At 41.6% G+C, this 15176-nt stretch overlaps 1 protein-coding gene across 7 annotated transcripts in view; it reads right to left on the bottom strand.

Moving 5' to 3' along the window:
- The window catches only part of PALM2AKAP2 (PALM2 and AKAP2 fusion), a 511473-nt gene that overhangs the window by 281092 nt on the left and 215205 nt on the right, over positions 1-15176 (bottom strand). For all 7 annotated transcript variants that reach the window (XM_074395145.1, XM_074395148.1, XM_074395147.1 and 4 more), the window contains exon 3: positions 3435-3515. In XM_074395145.1, coding sequence (XP_074251246.1) covers positions 3435-3515 — 81 coding nt within the window. The remainder of the gene's footprint in view (positions 1-3434; positions 3516-15176) is intronic.

Raw genomic sequence — 15176 nt, 5'->3', positions numbered from 1 at the left:
TGAGCCACCACGCCCGGCCTGGTCTTTTATGATATTATAGAATTTGTTCAAAGTCCATATATAAAGTGATGATATTCCATTTTGTGAGTTGCTCACTATATGCTCCTAAATATTGCAATGAGTAAGTCTTCTAAAAATATATATGAATGCCCAAACTACTGTCTTGCATTCTATTTATTTTGCTTTGACTAGGAACCAGTGAATCTGTCTAAATAATCCATCTCATTGCATGAGAATAAGGGTCCACAGACTTTTTGATAATTCCCGCATGTGAGAATTATATCTTAAAGATATAGAATGAGAATTATATAAAGAATATGAAAATCATATCTTATAAACATGACAACTAACTCTAATGCAGCGAGAATATTTTTTTCTTAGAGAATATCTAGGATTTTACAAATTAATGAAATAAATATTGATTACTGACATATTTCCTAATATCCTCTACTTCAAAAAACTTCAGCAATCACCATGACATGTCTCCACATGATCTAAATTTTCTAGAGTCCATAACAATATATTTAGAGTAAGAGAGACAGCAATGATGATAACCGGCATCTCACTAGATGAATTATTCCAAAGGAAACATTTCTTTCAAAGAGAACAGTGGCCTGGAAAGAGCTCAGTCTTTGAAAGCAGACAGCCCAGGAGTTCCTCTCAGACTCCCTCACTTATAGTTGCTATGGGCTTGGGCAAATTACTTGACCTCATGAGTTTGTTCCCATACCTGTAAGACAAATAGAGTAATAACTGTCTTGTCGTCATTATTGAGGGTAGGTGTTTAAAGTACCAGGCACATGTTAGGCACTCAAAAAAATGGTGACTGTTACTGGTGGTGGATAAGAGACTACCAGCAGAAAGCTGGCTGACTCCTTGGAAAGGCTCACAGAGGAGAAAATATAACCTCCACGAACATACTTCAATCCAGGGGCGAGGCTTCTAGGCTGCAAACTGGATGATTACAGGGGAAAAGTCTCATGCTATTCAAGTTCAGTCACCAGTTTACCGATTTAAAGTGAAACATATTCCCTCCTAGTGCCTAAAGTGATCCTATCCTTCAATCAGGCAACCCCTTCCTTATATCAAAATAACTGATTAGTTATAGGCAGGATGAATTCAGAACAAAGAGAGGCAAGGTCCTGAGGGATGTTTCACCTGGGCCACAGTGAGGCCTGAGGACCCTCCTCACCTTACCACTGACCCCACCTCACCAGCATACAGAAACTCAGGATGCCCCAAAGCTGGGGGGTTTCTCTGCATGTAGTACCAGACAACCACTACCACCTTTGGAACCTCTGAGCTTTCCTTTTTCAGTATTCAAGGCAAACAACCCACCCTCATTCTGTCCACACAAGCCTTTCCCAGAGAGAGGCATACAATGCACTGACCTCCACTCAGTAACTTATCATCACCTCCAGTCCTCCCCACCTCGCCCACCTCCTACCCTGCAATAGCAAGGTTGCCATGGTGCGAGTGTTGAGTGTTCCCTCAGATAGCCAATCTCAGCAGCGGTGTGAGAATTTTACCAAGATAACCACAAAGAAGTAGCTGATTCCCTTGTTTCCAAGTCCTTGAGAAAAACCTCACTGCTTCCACATATAAGACCAAGTAGGTTTTACTGTTGTTTCTGTTGATTGGATGGATGGATGGATGGATGGATAGATGGATGAATGGATGCATAGATGAAAAACGAATAGACATAAAATCAACAGAATATAGTAATACAGCTCTGGACATCTGCAATAAATGAGTCCTCGGTATCTTATTTAGCACCCAGGATCATGAGAAGGGAGACCAAAAAAAAAAAAAAAATCCCTTGATGTTTTGACGTATGTTTATTCCCTGACGAGGCTCAGGGAATACAAAAGCAAAGAACTACACTGAGCTTAAAGTGAGGCTGTCTAGCCAAAAGCAGCCTCTCTTTTCATTCAGTCATTTTATTTAGAAGTTCACCTTTAACCAGAAATTCACTGAGGTTTCAGTCCATGTTGGTCTCTTACAAGTACCATACTAAATGGACTGTACTCTGAGCCAGAGACCTCACCCTGTCCAGATTGACCTTGAACGATTCACTCAGTTCTATTAGGTGTTTTTAAGGCCCCCTCTCTCTGTGAGAAGAGGATACTAATTTTAGCCTTCCATCCTCCCTCAGGAACGTTGTGGGGAAAGAGCAACAGCACATGGGATACATGCAAGCGCCTACAAAGAAAGATCTGTCAGTGAATTCATGTGAAATATCCTCAGTATCATGCTGCTTTTCTTCCTTTAAGCACATTTCTCCGGTTAACGTTAATGGTAAACTGATAAACATGCTAAGCAGATATAGGTCATGCTGCTATTTTCAATCAGTAACTCGCTTGCTGATGGTTCTCATTTTGGCAATTCAATTAGCACAACCCTGATTTCTAGAAAAGGATAGGGAAAAGTAGCCATAAAGGTTTATCTTGTTGAAAAAAAATCCAAATAATTCATACTGAGCATCACCCCGAAAGTAAGTGCCAGCCTCCCACCCAGCCCCCTGAACAGTGCAGCTCTGTGCAGACAATATCACAACCACATGAGGTGAGCAGAAGGTTTTCCTACAAAAAAGCCCAGGAGCAGTCAAAGGCAAGCAGTAACTCCTGGCTGGCCATTGGAATGTGGTCACATTATTCTCTGAACATGTGAAAAGCAACATTCTGCAACCAGTGGGGTCCTTGTGACAGTGACAGAGCTTTCTCCCGGGCTGTAAGCAATTACGGTGCTTAAGTGCATTATGTTTTAAAGAAAAAATAAACAGCTCTTGTGTGCTGTCTCTGTTTCTCTGTCTCTCTCTTTTTAAGATGATACAATGGAGATCCATCTAAGTCAAATCATTTCAAAGCCATCTTTGACCAACTGCTTGCTCTCAGAGAACACTTTCAGAATTGTTAAACTAGAACTAAAATAATCATTTGAATAATCTGAAATATACAGTGTTGTTCTTTTATCAGATCACATTGTTTAATCTCCCTTTTCTGCATATCAAGAAAGGAAATAACAATTTTAAGTAAGAAAAAAGAACAGTCTGTGAAATATATCTTTTGGAGCCTCTGAGCAAACACACCCAGCACCTATGCATGGGAGAAACGATCCTAAAACACTGCCTCACCCACCCTGTGGAGTATTCTCATCCAATTTCTATATATAGCCACCACACTTCACATGCACAAACCCTCCACCCTGTCCACATGCACACTGTCATCTTATGCTTGCAGAAATTGGAATGCTGTAATAATGCCCTGAATTTGAGAAATTCACAAGAAAAGCCAAGAGATGGTTTCCTCGATTGAATGAAAAGGGCTGGTTTGGTTGGCGGCAGCGCCTTCACGGCAGGGCAGGCACTGCCCAGCTCTCCGGAGTGTGATCTGCATGTCTAATAATGGAATGGGTTCCTGGGATCAGCCGCTTACCTTGGAATGCTGCAGCAGAAGTATCTGCTCGTCAAGCTGTTGTCGCTTGCCTTCTATTTCAGTCTGCCTCTTTCTTTTTTCCTTGAAAATAAAGAGAGAGAGGCTGTAAGAATGGGTGGGTGTTGGCTCCAGAAATTTTAAGGCAGGAAGCAGCAGCAGCAGCAGCAGCAGCAGCACACATCTGTGTAGACACTTCCAGAGACACCGGGCACACACGCAGTGTCACCTGCCCCACCGTCTCTGGGTGTGTTGCAAGCAGCAGCATCCTCCTAACATGTCTGCTGTAGGCTCGAAGAGTGGGAGAAATTCTCCTCACTCAGTCAGGCTGCAAGAATTTAATCCAAAAGAAAAGGCGGTTTCTACACACGCACACAGACACACACACACAGACACACACAGACACACACATACACACACACACAGAGCCATGTTCTGTGCAGTGTTAATTTGGACACAAAGAATAAAAATGTCTCAATCCAAAAGACAGAGGTTCTTACAAACTGCAAATATCACAGAATAAAACAGTGGGAAATTCTGGGTGAGATTTATTTGCTCAGAATCATAGACATAAATAATCTGGTATTATTTCAAATTTTATAGGACAAATCATCCAACAATGCAAATGAAATGGGTGATCTTTGCTGCCGCTACCCTTGGGCTAGCATTTCATGTGGGTGGGGCAGCTGAGGTTACAGTAAATATGGAATTTGTCTGCCTGGGTCCAGTTCCCAGCCTGTCTGACTTCTGACAAGTTCTTCTACCTCCCTGGGCCTCAGTCTTCTCCTACATAAAGTGGAGATAATAACTGCACCCAAACCAGTTGGTTGTGGAGTGGATGACATGAGATGATGTAATGTAAGAGGTTTAGAACAATATCTAGCACAAAGTAAGTACTCAGTCAATGCTATTTGCTCTTATACTTATTGTTGTAAGTTGACTTCTAGGTCATGCCTAGAAACTGGTTTTAAAGGGATGTATTTTCCTTGTATTTCCACCATAACAGTGCACCCTTCATATTCTTCTTCTCTACACTTCTCCAGTGCAATCAACAGCATATGAATGTGATTCATGAGAACAGAAAGACCTGCTCTTATGATAGTTTCCTTGTTAATGCTCTGTTTCCAAAGTGTACAGGAGTGGTTTGCCGAGACATTTACTATACTGGAGCATTCTCTTTTACTCACATATGCAGGTAGAAACTTGTTAGACAAGACGTAATGGCATTTGACAATACAACAGCCAGATCCTGAGGACAACAACAACGTGGAGGCCAGGCTGCTGTGCTCGGTGTAAACGGAAGCTTTCATCTTATGTAGTTGCCGTGTTTCTGGGGTTATGATTGTACCACTGCTATTCAAATCAATGTAATAATAATGTGTGTTACAACCAAGGTTTTCTGTGCTATCCCCAGACTTTACGAAATATTAGCTTATAATCTTAAGCCACTAGAACATAATATCCAAGTCAGGGATATAATCATCTCCTTGACAAAGTAAGATGCATGAATATTTTAGGAATGTATCATTTACCAAAGAACTCCAATCAGTGGTGCATAATTGATGCTTCTTAATCCCAGAGAGTATGTAAGACCACATAATATATAACAGTAGATGAGAAAGGTGAGGCACAGTGGGAACAGCCCACCTACCCAGCATCTCAGAGATCACACACGATAAAGCTAGGGCTTCCAGGACCAGCTGCTATCTCTACATTCTAGAATTTTTCAAGAGTAGGTTTACTGGACTTTGTCAGTCATTTCCACTGGCTGTCAAGATATGTAGTTTTCCTACATTAGAATGCAGAACAAAGATGTATGTCACAGATATGAGAGGCTGATGACTCAAGACCTCCACAAATATTGAGTGGCATGTGTTCTCATTACATGTCTTGTCATTTCCAAACTGTTTCCAGGCTTTCCCACAGCTGTGACTTTGTTCCAACAGAAAGTTCTCACTCCAGAGATGCCCATCATCATGCTGATGAGCCATTCTCTGAGCAGAATAAACCTTACCAGGCAGTACAACCACCGGACCTTTACATGATCAAGCAGCAGGCTTATCAGTGATCACTATAACTGACGTGATCATGAAGGTTGTAGATTTCAAGTTAGTCCTTTAAGAATGGGCAGGATTTAGGGCCGGGCACAGTGGCTCATGTTTATAATCCCAACATTTTGGGAGGCAAGGCAGGCAGATCACCTGAGGTCACAAGTTCAAGACTAGCCTGGCCAACATGGCGAAACCCCATCTCTACTAAAAATACAAAAATTAGCCAGGCATGGTGATGCATGCCTGTAATCCCAGATACTTGGGAGGCTGAGGCAGGAGAATCACTTGAACCCAGAAGGGGGAGGTTACAGTAAGCTAAGATCATGTCACTGCACTCCAGCCTGGGCAATAGAGTGAGACTCTGTCTCAAAAAAATAAAAAATGAGTAGGACTTAGGTAGATACAAATGGGCAATATGTTCCAGGCAAAAAGAACTAGGTGAGCAAGGGTAGAAATGTACTGCATATTCCAGGGACAATGAGGAGGAAAATCTAACTGGGTGCAGGGCTTGCCTTTAGGAACAGAGATCAATTACTCAAAAGATTGGCTAGGAGTACACCATGGAGGGCCATGAAATGCCAGGCCAAGAATTTTAGATTTTATTGCATGGACAAGGCAATGTCATTGCAGGGTTCTAAGCTACACAATGATATGGCGAAATGGCATTTTAGGAACATTAATCTGGTATTCATGTATAAAGCAGATTAAAAGGGGCTGGTACACTTTTCCTGTAAAGGAAAAGTAAACATTTTAGATTTTATGGGACATACAGTGTCTGTCACAACTATTCAATGCTACCATTGTAGTTCAAAAGCGGTTCTGAACAATATTTAAATGAATGAGTGTGGCTGTGTTCTAATAAAACTTTATTTGCAAACACAGATAGTAGGCCAGATTTGGCCCACGGGTCCTAGTTTGCTGACCTCTGAATTCAAATACCATTTAAGTGCCTTAGGAGGATGCTCCATTCACCTAGGTGTGCAGTGAGGATGGATGAACTAATAAACTTCCTAGCTTAGAGTTGTACCAATCAAAATGGAAAGAGAAGAACAAATGCAAGAAACTGAATTGATGAGAGTCAAGACTAACAGGATCTGGGGGTGAGGCAAAGTGGTGTTTTGGCTTTGAGTCACACGAATCAGAAGAATGCTGGTACAGGAAGAGGCAACAGTGGGAAAGCAGTCAGGCTGAGCCCATTTGTGCTGTAGTCCTACATTTCCCTTGAGGAAACTCCTTATTGGGAGTTTATTCCTATTATTGGGTTAGAATTTGGAACTAAACAGTTGTTAGCATGTACAATTAGGCAGCAGCATTAGCATGTTTACATCTGCATTCTGATGACCCTCGACCTGGCCTCATGACAAAGACCCACTGTGCATCCATAGCTTTTGCAGGATTCTTTGACTACTGGAGCTCCCTTTCACAGTGATGGCTTTTTTATTTTTATTTTTCTATTTTTTTTTTTTTTTGAGACAGAGTCTCACTCTTGGCCCAGGCTGGAATGCAGTGGTGCAATCTCAGCTCACTGCAACCTTTGCTTCCTGGCTTCAAGCGATTCCCCTGCCTCAGCCTCCCGAGTAGCTGGGACTACAGGTGTGTGCCACCACACTTGGCTAATATTTGTGTTTTTAGTAGAGATAGGGTTTTGCCATGTTGGCCAGGGTGGTCTTGAACTCATGACCTCAGGTGATCTGCCCTCCTTGGCCTCCCAAAGTGCTGGGATTATAGGCATGAGCCACTGAACCCAACCCACAGTGATGATCTTAAAGTCACTTCTAGGTGGACAAGAGGCAAGCAGCCCATGCTCAGAATTAGATATGAACGAAATGACAACACATTTGCATAGGGCATCATTAAGGAACTCACTTTCAGTTTCCAACCCTTGTTTGATGGCTGAGGCCCAAGCTGTGCTCCTCACCTGGTGAGCCCACTGGTCTCCAGATTTCTCCTTCCCTTAACCAGGACAAAACCAGTAACTCTAGGGCCCTTCATTCTCATCAACTCTACAACTCTACCTTTTCTTTGAGCTGCAGATACCTATACTGAACCACCAGCTATTCACAGTCACTCCCCCAAACTCAAACGCATGCAGTTACCATCTCAAACAATGCCCCACCCTCCACCTTCACACCTGTTCCTTCTTTTACATGTTTCATCTCAGCAAATGACCCTACTCAAGTCAGAAATCTAAGTCATCCTAGAGACTAACTTTCTTGAAAGACCAAGTCATGTTGATTCTGCTGGCCAGTTTCCACATCTTTTGCTTCCCCACTATAACCCTAAGTACTGCCTTAACACTCCCTCCTTTATCTCCTACCTGCGCATGGAGACTATTACATATTAGTATTTTTAGCACCCCACAGAACTGACTCCAGCTGGTTTACTGTAGTGGTTTCCCTACTAGTCTCCTTGCCTCCACTCTTGGCTTCTCCACACTGCTGCCATAGTGATATTCTAAAATGGAAATATGACCGCCCCCATCCCTTGTCTAAAACCAGGGATGTCTCTCCATTGCCTACAGTGCAAAGAGCAGGTTCCCTAGCATGGCCAATGAGGCTCCTGTCAACCTCACAGCTTCATCTTAAGCCATGGCCCCTACCATGCTCCAACCTCAAAGAATACTTCTAGTCTCCTGATATTCCAGGCTGGTTCATGTCCTCTTCGTTTTGCTCTTATTGCTTCCTCTAACAATAATATATGTCCCTTGCTGCTTCATTTGACAAAAATATTCATCTATGTCAGCACAGTTTAAATATCAATGAAGCTTTGGTGAACATCGGTCAATTTTGATCTGCCTAGTCTTCTTTCCTTTGGGGAAACACATCTACCCTCACTGTGAATGGCTCTTTGGGAAATGCCAGTCATGGTTAGCTCATTCCTGCTGCCAGGACTTGTATGTGAGCCAGGTTAGCCCTAGCATGCTACCTTATCTCTTTGTAGCAGCCATTGATCCAAGGGATGGCTAAGCAAACTGAGAAAGACCAATTAGAGACCGTTCTAGGGACAGATACATGGATACCAAGAGAGAAGTTGAAAAAAAAAATCTACCACTAGGATTAAGCTGAGTTAATATACTTCTGACTAGCAATTTTTCCAAGTCACATAAAAGAGATGCATTTACCTTGAAGAAAATAAAGTCAACATGCAAAGGGAGGCAGAGTTGAAAGAGGAAAAAGGGTCCCACTATATTGTTTTGAGTCCCAGATCTTGTCATGCATGAAGCCAGAACCATCCCTGGGCTTCCTAAATTACATACACTAATAAATCTCCCTTTTTCTTAAGCTAGTTTGAGTGATGTTTCTACCACTTACAACTCAAAGAGTATGGACAAATATAGAGGCTTTTTCTGTTCCCTCCAAATAGATCACATCACTCCCTCCTTTCTCTGCCCTCTTCAGAGGCTGTGGATTTTTCTACATTAGACCTCAAGCACTGTAGCTCTTTATATACTTAACTATGTACACATCTTCTCTCTCTAATAAACTATGGGCTCCCTGAGGACAAGGATCTTGGCTGACACATCTCTAAAACCTACAACATGGCATGATGAATACATGTAATATATGCTTGGTGAGCATCTCTGAGTGTTCCACCCTTTTTTCCTCTCTTCTAACTGTGTTTCTGTATGTCCATACCCCTCATTCAAATGCATTACAAATTTATACTCATGACTTCAACAGAAGTAAAATATGTTATTAAAAACACATTAGCCATCGGTTCATAAGATCAGAAGGGTCCTAATGCTAAAGACATTAACCCACATGAAATAAATTACTGTTGCTATGCATATGAGGAAAGAGTTGAAAAGGTAATTCTGGGAAAGAATCATGGAAAGCTTATTCTGGGGAAAAAGGCTGGGGGGAGTGGAAATTCCAGGGAAAAGCATAATGAGCTGACAGTAGCAAACCATTCAGGGTAGTGTGCCTCAAGAGACATCCGGAAGGACGTGATCTCAATCCATTAGGAAGATTTCCAGATTCCTCCACTATCTGGGAAGCCTAATAAGCCACTTTCATTCTCTTTCTATAAATTATATATTTCCTAGCAAGTATTTTCTGGAAGGATTATAACATTATGAACACGTAAACTATTGTTAAAGAGCATCCATAGAGAATGGAGCGTACTCTGTTCAATAAATATGATGAGAAGACAGGTATGATAAGTACCTGTCATTAGGGAAGCCTATTTTCCACCTTTTTGCTCCTTGAGATTCCCTCTTCTCTCTTGCTGACTGGGCTGCAACTGGGGCACTCGGGGATGCCAGGCTGTGGCTGGGGACAAGTGGGTGTCCCAGCTGAGTTGGTGAGAAATAGGGAGAGAGGAGAAAAGGCTAACTAAGCAGGGAAGGTAGTCAGAGGCAGAAATAGGGTGTTTCCTTTCCTCCACTGAACAGCCATTCTGACTTGGGCTGATACGTAGCGCCCCAGGGCACAGCAGCGGGAAGCGACTAGAAGACCTAGTCAAGGCCCTGTTGCCATCATGAGATCATAGAACTTAGACAAGAAGAGGGTAAAGAAAATACATTAAATCGTAAATGTTACAATCTTTATCCTTTCTATTGCTACATGAAGAGATTTCAGCTTTGACTTCCTTCCATGTGAGCTAGAGGGAATTTTGTGTCCCTGCCCCAAACCTTTTAAGTGACTTTTTGCTAACGAGTCCCTAGGCTTTTCCAATGCAGAATCAGAGAAAGAGGAAATATGAAAATCTCTGTGAAACAGACTGTTTTATATAGCTGCACTGGAAAGGGAATGGGTGGGGGACACTATTTAGGGGGGAAACATGAAGATCGAGAAAAGGAAAAGCGATGTAGAAGTAAATCACCGAAAGGGGTCAGAGACAGTTTAAAGATCAAGAGTTTAAAATGAAAAGGCTGAGATGTTAAGGCCAGGAAATCGGGAAAAGAGAATCTTGAGATATTTTGCTGTGGCTTATAAAATGATTCCTCTCTGACATTCTCCAGAAGATTCCAGTAAGGATACTGAAATTACTTTGGCCAACTAGCCTGTGATTCTTTGAATACGACTACATGCTGAAACTGGATTGCCAGGGTGCCTAGGTTTTATATGGGTTACACGAAGAAATAAGGTGACATGTGTGAATTAAATTATTGAAAAATCAACTTGCAAGTGGGGACCCAACAAGCTTTTTCTATTAAGAAATTGCAGTGTCATCTCAGGCATGGTTGGGTTATAATTACCTATTTAACACTACTGTAGAGTCAATGCTATTTATGTATCTGAGGGGGAAAAAAGAAGAATGGTCTGTCTAAAACTGAAAACCTGAGTAATCAAGCATAAAAAAAAAAAATGGAAGAGGTGCTCACTCAGCTTTGTCCAATCGCCTGTCCAGCTGACAAGTAATGCTGAGTTTGCTCAGCAGACACATCCCTGTTTGAGATCAGTTATCTCATCTCAACACCATCAGATATTAAAACTCACTCTCCTGGCTGTATCTTCAAGGTCACCAATCATAATCCTGATTTCTATTCAAGCTTCCCATGTAGTTTGCTAAATGGAGAGATGGCACTTGCTAAGACCCCTGCAGTGTCCATCCACTAAAACACGAATAAACAGGCACTAAGGTTTGTAGATAAGTAGATCGAAAGCTAAGTTGGTATGTGATTTTCTGATCCTCCAAAACTAAGAAATAAAACTCAAAGCCAGTTTAAATGATAACTTTAAAAGGCCTGGTCAGAAGGACAAGTAAGGTAGGTTTTCTATGTTGTTCTGCCTAGCCGTGTACCCATTTAACCTGCAACATCACCACATAAAGAGGATAATTCCACAATTCTATTCATTCCTCATCGCTTAGTTTAAACCAGCATTTTCATTTACATAACCTCTTTTTTATTCAATGATTTGGCCTTGAGCTTGCCATCTATCTGCAAAAGAGGGAACTGCCTGCTTTGTATTCTTTTCTGTAGTTACTGACTTTTAAATTTTGTACTGACGTATCACGTTTGTACACATTTGTTGGGTATATGCAATATTTTGTTACATGGATAGGATGTATAACAACCAGGGTATTTAGAACCCCACCATCTTGTGTATTTATCATTTCTTTGTGTGGGGAACATTTTTAGTCCTCTCTTCTAGCTATTTTAAAATATAAAATACATTGTTGTTAACTAAAGTCACCTTACTGTGCTATCCAAACTTAGATCTTATTCCTTCTACCTAACTGTATGTTTGTACCCATTAACCAAGCTCTCTCATCCTCCACCACACACTCCCTTCCCCACCTCTTGTAACTTATCATTCTACTTTCTACCTTCATGTTTCATTTGCAATAAAAACAATACGATCAAGATAATTTTTAAAAGAAAAAAAAGGCATTGATTAGTTTGAGCCTCAATACTGGCTTTTAGAAGAGGTAATTTAACACCCAAAACCTTAAGAAACATCCCATAAAATTTAGATGCAATATTATCATTCATCTCACCCTATCAATATATCTGGCCTATCAGTGTCAAGTCAAATGCACAACACAGCAGAGTTTCCACTTAGGGTCTTTTATAGATACTTTATAGCCCATATGGATTGTATCTTAAGTCTGTTTTTAAGGTCTGCCCATGGTATGACCCTTTGAGTATGTATGTATATATGATTTATATATGTATGTATATATGTATTTATTGAGACCGAGTCTGGCTCTGTCTCCCAGGCTGGAGTGCAATGGTGTGATCTCAGCTCACTGCAACCTTCCACCTTCTGGGTTCAAACGATTCTCCTGCCTCAGTCTCCTGAGTAGCTGGGATTACAGGCGCATGCTACCATGCCAGGCTAATTTTTGTATTTTTAGTAGAGACAGGGTTCTTTCACCATTTTGGTGAGGCTGGTCTTGAACTCCTGACCTCATGATCTGCCTGCCTCGGCCTCCCAATGAGATGGGATTACAGGCGTGAGCCCCTGTGCCCCGCCCCCTTTGAGTAATTATTTCACTGTGTAGCTGCACTTTTGCTTTGATGGTCATAACATCAAATTCTTTGCTAGGAGAGCTCCCCTTTGGTTCCCCCTGAAGACCAAGAAGGGAAGCAGTCTGATATGGGCTCTGATGAGAAAGTAAGACCTGCTTTATGACATCATATTGATAAGCCCCTTGTGGTGGAAAAATCTAGTGTACAGGTAGGCAGAATGGCAGAGGACTCTTAAAAAGTCCCAAATGCCAGGAATAACAGAATCAAACTGTCCTAAAGAATGTGATCTCCATCTCATCACTCTCTGTGTGTTGCCTTATTCCTGCCATGAAGCCTTGTGAGTACTGAACTAGGAGTCAGGAGATCTCGTATCAGGTAGGGGCTCTGCTACTAACTCCCTGCGTGACTTAGACAAGTCCTTTATTGTTTCTGGGCCTTGGATCCCCCACCTGTGAAATGAGTAGGTTGGGCCAGCTTAGCTCTAAGGTTCCTTCAGCATCACTAACATTCCACAATACGAAGGAGAACAATGACCTCACACCTTCCATGCTGTCAAAGGTGCCCTTCCTGAGTTATAAAGTCATGTTAGCGAACGTTTACATAGTGCTTACTGTGTACCAGGCAGTGTTCTGTGTGATGAACATGTTTAATCTTCACAACAAGCTAATGAGTTAAGGACTATCATTATCCCCATGTTACAGAGGAGAAAATGGAGGCACAGGAAGACATAGAGACAGGGTCACATGGAAAGTAAGCATCAGACAATTGGAACTCAGTCTGAAATGCTGAAATAGAACTACTGTAAAACGCTGCTGCAGGACTGAAATGAGAAACAGCAGAGACGCAACCAAGCACATCACCTGGTAGAGTGCAGGGACTTAATGAACGAAGGTGCTTCCTTTCTACCTAGCACCAAGTTTTTGGCTTAGGATTTTGTCCAAACAACTGCAGTTTACTCATACAACCAAAATTCAGTTGTGTACTGGTTGAGCCTAATAATCACAATGACGGTGGTGGTATAAACCATAATGGTAAGAATAATTATGGCAACTGAGTTTATTGATGCCTTGCTAGTGTCAGGCATCATAGTAAGAGCTGCCTTTCAGTTTTTCACTTAATCCTCATCACACTCTGAGGTAGGTACTTTAATATCTTCAATTTTATGGATGAAACAACTAAAATTTAGCTACTGTAAGTGAAGCACCCAAAGTCGTGAGCTAAGAAGTGGTCAAACAGGAGTTGAAACTTAAACAGTCTGACTCCAGAGTACTTTACCATGAAAAGTGACATGTTCAGACCAACTTTTGTTTGGCTCTGAGTGAATTCCACTCAGGACACATGAAACTATTACCTCGCTACCTCCACATTTAACTGCCAAAAACCATCCAGAGCAAATGAGCTGTTGAAAATGCAAAACATCTTGATGTTAAATCCCTCCAGTCTCCAAACAAAGGAGGCCTCTTACATTTATGAGCATTTCCCAGTTTCAGACAAAAACAGGTCAAGGCTGTGTTGGAACCTTCAGCAATGCCTGGTGAACGAATATATTCTTTCTTTCAATCCCTGTAGAAGACATCTCCATGGGGATCGAATAGTATAATGAAAAGAAAAAATGCAAAATATTTCTCTCCCATTTGAACTTTTCATCTGAAAGTAACTACTGCAGATGAGGCAGCAGCTGGGAAGGTTCTCAATTTACCAAGAACAGAAGAGATGCTCTAAATCCAGGATCTCTGGATATCAGAATATGTCTCCCCAAACTTAGAGGACAGGAGGAGGAAGGGGTAGGGACAGGAGGAGGTAGGGGCAGGGACAGGAGGAGGAAGGGGCAGATGGATCCAGTGGGTTGATAGGCCTGTCTTAGGAAGACATGCCAGGTTTGGAGGCAATGTCTCAGGGCAGGAAGTAGGAGTGGACACCGCATGGACCTCACAGTAAGCAGCAGTCCCATTGGCTGCTTGTGGTTCCCGTAGTCACAGGCCACAGAACAGGAGAGGGGATGGGGCACAATTGAACATAGCTGTCATGGCTGGAGATGCAAAACAAAATAGTGGTGCATAAAAATAGAAAGGGAACACAACGTGCAGCCTTCTGATGACAACAAAGGAATGCAAACTCCAAGAAATTAGCATAATTCCAAACAGAAGACATACACTCCTTTTCTGACTTTGACAAATCATGTTTTTGTTTGCCAGTATCTGGTGAACATTTCTGATCTGTATTCATTTTTTTAATATAGAAAGGTATAAAGAAGGAAACAACAATAGTCTATAATCTCCCTGCTTAGATAAATGGAGTAAACATTTAAAAATATAAATAAAAGTAATAAATGTGCAGGGTGAAAAAATTCACACCATCCACACAGGAATAAAACAAACATTTGACTCACTCTTCACCTCATCCCTATCAGCTTGTTCCTTCAGGCAACAATTCCTATTAGTTCTTTCTGTATCCCACTAGAAAAAAATGGATACACCAACATGTTATATGTTGGGGTCTTTCATTCTTAACACAAAAGACCTGCCCTTCAGCTTACTTTCTTCACTTAGTGATGTATCTTAGAGATGTTACTATTTCATTCAGCACATGGAATCCCACCACATTCTTTGCAACTGCTGCATGGCGGTTCACAGATGTGGCTTAATTTACTTTACCAGTCTGCCACTAATAGATAATTTAGGTGGTTCCCAGTGGTTTGTTTTCAATTATAGACAGGGCTGCAATGACTCTTCCTCTATATTCCTCTTAGAGGTTCTTTTTGTGATTCCATCCATA

This window comes from Saimiri boliviensis, chromosome 2 (genome assembly GCF_048565385.1).
Source record: "Saimiri boliviensis isolate mSaiBol1 chromosome 2, mSaiBol1.pri, whole genome shotgun sequence".
In the NCBI taxonomy this organism is placed as follows: Eukaryota; Metazoa; Chordata; class Mammalia; order Primates; family Cebidae; genus Saimiri; species Saimiri boliviensis.
The sequence above is the reverse complement of the archived record's forward strand: the minus strand, read 5'-3'. Positions and strand labels throughout refer to the sequence as shown.